We start from the raw sequence: 4919 nt of genomic DNA on the forward strand, positions 1-4919 counted from the left end.
GCAGCCATAATAGCAGGAGCAGGTAACAGATACTTTGTTGCAGGTGGGATTGGGTGGGCAAAAAAACCAAACTCTGGTTGTAGTACAGTAGAATCTCAGAGTTATGAACATCTCAGCAATGGAGGTTGTTCGAAACTCTGAAATGTTCATAACTCTGAACAAAACATATGATTGTTCTTTCAAAAGTCTACAACTGAACATTGACTTAATACAGCTTTGAAACTTTACTATGCAGAAAAAAAGTGCGGCTTTCCCCCTTTTTTTTAGTACTTTATGTTTAACACAATAAAGTATTAGTATACTTTAGTAGTATTAGTATTATTATAGTATAAAGTATTGTACTATAGTTGCTTTTTTGGGGGGTCTCTGCTGCTGCCTGATTGCGTACTTCTGATTCCAAATGCGGTGTGTTTGACTGGTCCGTTCATAACTCTGGTGTTTGTAACTCTGAGGTTCTATTGTAATTTAATCTCTCATCAGTTTGTCATAAATAGAATTTCAGCAATATAAAGCAAGCTTTTCTTTTCCTTTTTTTTAAAATAAAGGTTTTAATACTTAAATTTAAGTGGGAGATAGAGGTTTGATGTCTATTATAACAGAAGTTAAAGTACTATTTTACATGGTTTAAGCAAGATTTGCTTTATTCTTTTAGTAAATAAAATTGGTTAAATTGTATCTAAATTCCATTTATATATATAATATATTAACCGACCTTTTTTTAGTAGCATGGGAATTTCTCTCTTGCAAGATTTTGGAATCCAAGGTTTCTGCAGGTGGGAGCAGAATAAAAATGCAAGAAACAATGTGGGAATGGGTGGAAGTGGCTATTGCAGGGCAGGGCAGGACGGGATCAAAAAAATAGTCCCATGCAGAGCTCTATTTTGCATCTCAGTGTTGCTTAGAGGGGAATGTCTAAATATGGCATTGCAAAATGTGTGTCTTTGCTCATACTACCTTCCTGGTATTCAGCATAAAGACCAATTAGTCAGAATTTAAGGCCCAGTCTTGCAAACTTCAGTTACATAACTAAACCTTAGTCAAGAAATTAGTTCCACTGGTTTTGCTCTTGTCTCCATGGGAAAGGCTCTTTAGTGACTGGAGGACTAGTGAAAAGATGTGAGACTGAAAGCTGAACGGTACACAGGAGAAGGGACTTTAGTTAGATTGTATTAAAACTGTCTTTCGTTAACATCTATTTAACTTCAATGCCTACTCAATCCCTGAGAGAAAGGATGTCTTCATTAAAAATTCAAGGTGCCCACCTTCCTTACTTTTACTGTAATTGAACACATCTGTGAACAATCATAGATGACCAAAGGCGGACCATGGTTGGTGTAGTTCAGGGTTTAATCAGTTAGCTGCCTGATGCTGAGTACAATTTGTCTTGGTCTGCACTGACTGCTAAACTGTAATCATATAAGGTCATCACACTTGATCCTCACAACCATGTTCACTGTAAAATTGTGTAGTGTTGACAAGGTTTGTATGGCTAGGGCTCTGGATAATAAAAGTATTCCTTAGTTGAACATAATTATACCCATGTATAGTGGAGATGTACAAAGGGAAACTTGCAGCAGACTGGGTTTTTTGAGAGTCCATTGTAATTAGCAGATCTGCAATTGAATATCCTGCAGGGCAGAGATGGATACGTTGTTGTTAGAGATTTTTACAGGATTCTGCAAATCTTTCCCTGCAGGATTCTTCCAACAGGGTAAAGCAGCTTTGGAATTGTGTGTGTGCAGGAGACATTGCTTGAAAAGTGCAAGTTCCTTGCAGGAATTGCTGAGTCAGTACATTTTGTTCAGGAAAATTAAAGAAAAAATACACTGTCTTCTGCCATAGCTGCCTATATCCTATAAGGAAGTCTGAATGGACTCTATTCACTGCTCTGTCTCAGAAAAGCTGTTATCTTGAGCAAATAACTTAACATTTCTCTACCTCATCTGTAAAATATTTCCTTATCTGATAACATGATTGTGAGGCTAAACTGATGAATGTTTGAAAAGTAAAGTGCTTTGAGATCATTGGCAGAAGGTCCTATATTTACAATTCCCAAATTATGAGATTTCTGAGGCAGGTCTTGTGGTAGAGAATTTGAGAAAGCTGAGCGCTAGGACAAATAGGTTTATTGAAATTTTTTTTTCAATGGTATTCCTCGTAAGATATTTCATATGTTTTACTTTCAGGTTGTTAAGATCCTGAGGCAGACAACCACCTCAATAGGAAGACGGTGCAGAAGAAATGAGTAACTTATGAAACGGGATGAAATTAAAATTTACCTCTTTCTCTTTGGGATCCTGATGAGTGATGTATGGTCACTGCTAGAAGATGGAGGAGTCCACACAGAATGCGACTGAGAATAGTTCTTCTAATTGCACCATTAATCACAACATACACCAGACTTTATCCCCTGTGATATACATACTTGTCTTTGTAGTAGGTCTCCCAGCTAACTGCTTCTCGCTGTACTTTGGGTACCTACAGATCAGGGCCAAAAACGAACTGGGTATCTATCTGTGCAATTTGACTATAGCAGACCTGTTCTACATCTTCTCTTTGCCCTTCTGGCTTCAGTATGTTTTGCAGCATGACAACTGGACCTATGATGCACTGTTGTGCAAAATCTGTGGCATACTCCTGTATGAGAACATCTACATCAGTGTGGGCTTCCTCTGCTGCATCTGCATTGACCGCTTTCTAGCAGTGGTATATCCTTTTCGTTTCTCTCAGTTTCGGACAATGAAGGCTGCTGTGGTGGTGAGCATCATTATCTGGAGCAAGGAAATTCTGATGAGCTATTTTTTGTTTCAACATGCTAATGTTAGTAAGGATGCAGACAGTCACACAATATGCTTTGAACATTATCCCATCAAAGACTGGGAGCACAATGTCAATTACTATCGCTTCTTTTCTGGCTTCCTTTTCCCCTTCTTCCTATTGCTCTTTTCTTACTGTGGCATTTTACGAGTTGTCCACAGGAGCCATGGCACTCAAGAGAAGATGAAAATCCAAATTAAATTTCTGGTTTCAAGCACTGTTGTCATTTTCTTGGTTTGCTTTGGACCATACCACATCCTGTTGGTAATTCGCAGCTTGTTTGAGAACAACTGCATGTTTGCAAAGAAAATCTTTAACACTTACCACTTTTCTCTCTTGTTGACTAGTTTTAACTGTGTTGCTGACCCAGTATTGTACTGCTTTTCCAGTGAGAACACTTACCAGAACTTTGTCAAAATGAGAGACTCCTGTTTAATATGCCTAAGATGTTTAAGGACTAAAACCAAGGTATCCTACCAGCTGAAAACTCCAGAAGCCTTCAGAAAAAGCAACAGTGTACCAGCTGCTGAAGAGCCAGAGTTATCAAACAAACTACATACTGTTAATGAAACGAAAGACTCTTCCACCACAAGTATAGACAGACTTTAGCATCCTTTAGAAAGAGACTGATCTCAAGGTATGACTAATCTTGGGCAACAGTCAGAGCCGGATTAACTCTCCTGTGGGCCTGGGGCTATTAGATTTTGTGGGGCCCTTGTATACAAGTCTTTTTCTTAATTTAAAATAAAATTATCACAATTATGGCATCAAGGCTTTTAACGTATATTAAACTTGCCTTTTAATTAACATAAAGCCATTCTGTGGTTACATTTCAGTCTTAAAACATATAGAATGGGTTGGTAATCTATGGCACGCATGCCAAATGTGGCACATGAGATGATTTTGAGTGGTACTCACACTCATACTGGGCCCACGTCACATGGGAGAGGGGTGGGGGGAAAGGGCGGGACTGGGAGGGAGGAATAGACACCACATGGCACTGCTTGGGGCTGGGAGTGGCTCCTGGCCAGGGCGCTGGACCCATGTCACGTGAGAGAGGGGCAGGGCTTTATTTTTGTAGGATCCCCTTATCCCGAGGCCCTGGGCTGCAGCCCCTAAAGCCTCTGTGTTAATCTGGCCCTGGCAACAGTATTTGGTTTATAAACATATTGCAGCTGCTTTACCTTCTAAAGAGCTTAATAGCTCATCAGTACAGTAAGGAGAGCTGAGCTGATAGTCTTCCACAGGGGGAATTCCTTAGTTATATTGAGTAACCTGAACCTGGCCATAGGGCATGGAAAATATACGCCACGTCAGTTTAGCTCAGATCACATGTATATATTATTGACTCAGTACAGCACTAGTCATAGGGAAGCTGCTGTCCTGATGGCTGGACTGGCTGAAATAAGATAATGTTGTTGGTGTGAATCTGCTATAATGGTCTTTAACTACTGGTCTTTAACTCTTTAACTATGAGAAAGCTGTCAACTCTGTGATCACCTTGCTGAAAAGATTAGATTAAACAAATTACATGAAATGAAATTATAAACATTTCCCAAAGGAAGAGAGAGAGAGAGAGAGAGAGAGAGTTGGTTTGTGTGTGTGTGTGTGTGTGTGTGTGTGTGTGTGTGTGTGTGTGTGTGTGTGTGTGTGTGTGTGTGTGTGTGTGTGTGTGTGTGTGTGTGTGTGTGTGTGTGAGAGAGAGAGAGATTTCTATAACTTTGTCCAGTCGCCTCAAGCCTTGCAACAACAAGTGAGCAGGGAATGCAGAGACACAGCCAAACTAAAAAGCAAAGAAACCAACCAACAAAATCATGTGGGGTATATTGGAAGAGAATTCACGATGAAGCTTTTTTCCATAACTAATATTTAGTGTCTGTTGGATTTTGATCCACTGCTCTTTGGGCTTGATCCAATGCCATTGATTCCCATTGACTTCAGTGGACACTGGATCTGGAACCTAGTGGGAAATTAATCTATTCCATGGACTCCAAAAGAAGCATTATTTTGGGGGTACAGACAGAATTGTCCAGTGCACTGATTCACAGTATTTGAAGATATGCATTCATTTAAATCCAGACTCCACTAGCCACTTTAAGATT

The 4919-nt window shown here is 39.7% G+C and overlaps 1 protein-coding gene across 1 annotated transcript in view; it reads left to right on the forward strand.

The window, feature by feature from the left end:
* The window catches only part of GPR68 (G protein-coupled receptor 68), a 41625-nt gene extending 37958 nt beyond the window's left edge, over positions 1-3667 (forward strand). The window contains exon 5 of the mRNA XM_067547102.1: positions 2187-3667. Within this exon, the coding sequence (XP_067403203.1) occupies positions 2329-3426 (1098 nt within the window). The 5' untranslated portion in view covers positions 2187-2328 and the 3' untranslated portion in view covers positions 3427-3667. The remainder of the gene's footprint in view (positions 1-2186) is intronic.
* Positions 3668-4919: the final 1252 nt, after the last annotated feature.

This window comes from Emydura macquarii, unplaced genomic scaffold, assembly GCF_026122565.2.
Source record: "Emydura macquarii macquarii isolate MOO-44397 ecotype Brisbane River unplaced genomic scaffold, CSIRO-AGI_Emac_v2 contig_1229, whole genome shotgun sequence".
NCBI classification, from domain to species: domain Eukaryota; kingdom Metazoa; phylum Chordata; order Testudines; family Chelidae; genus Emydura; species Emydura macquarii.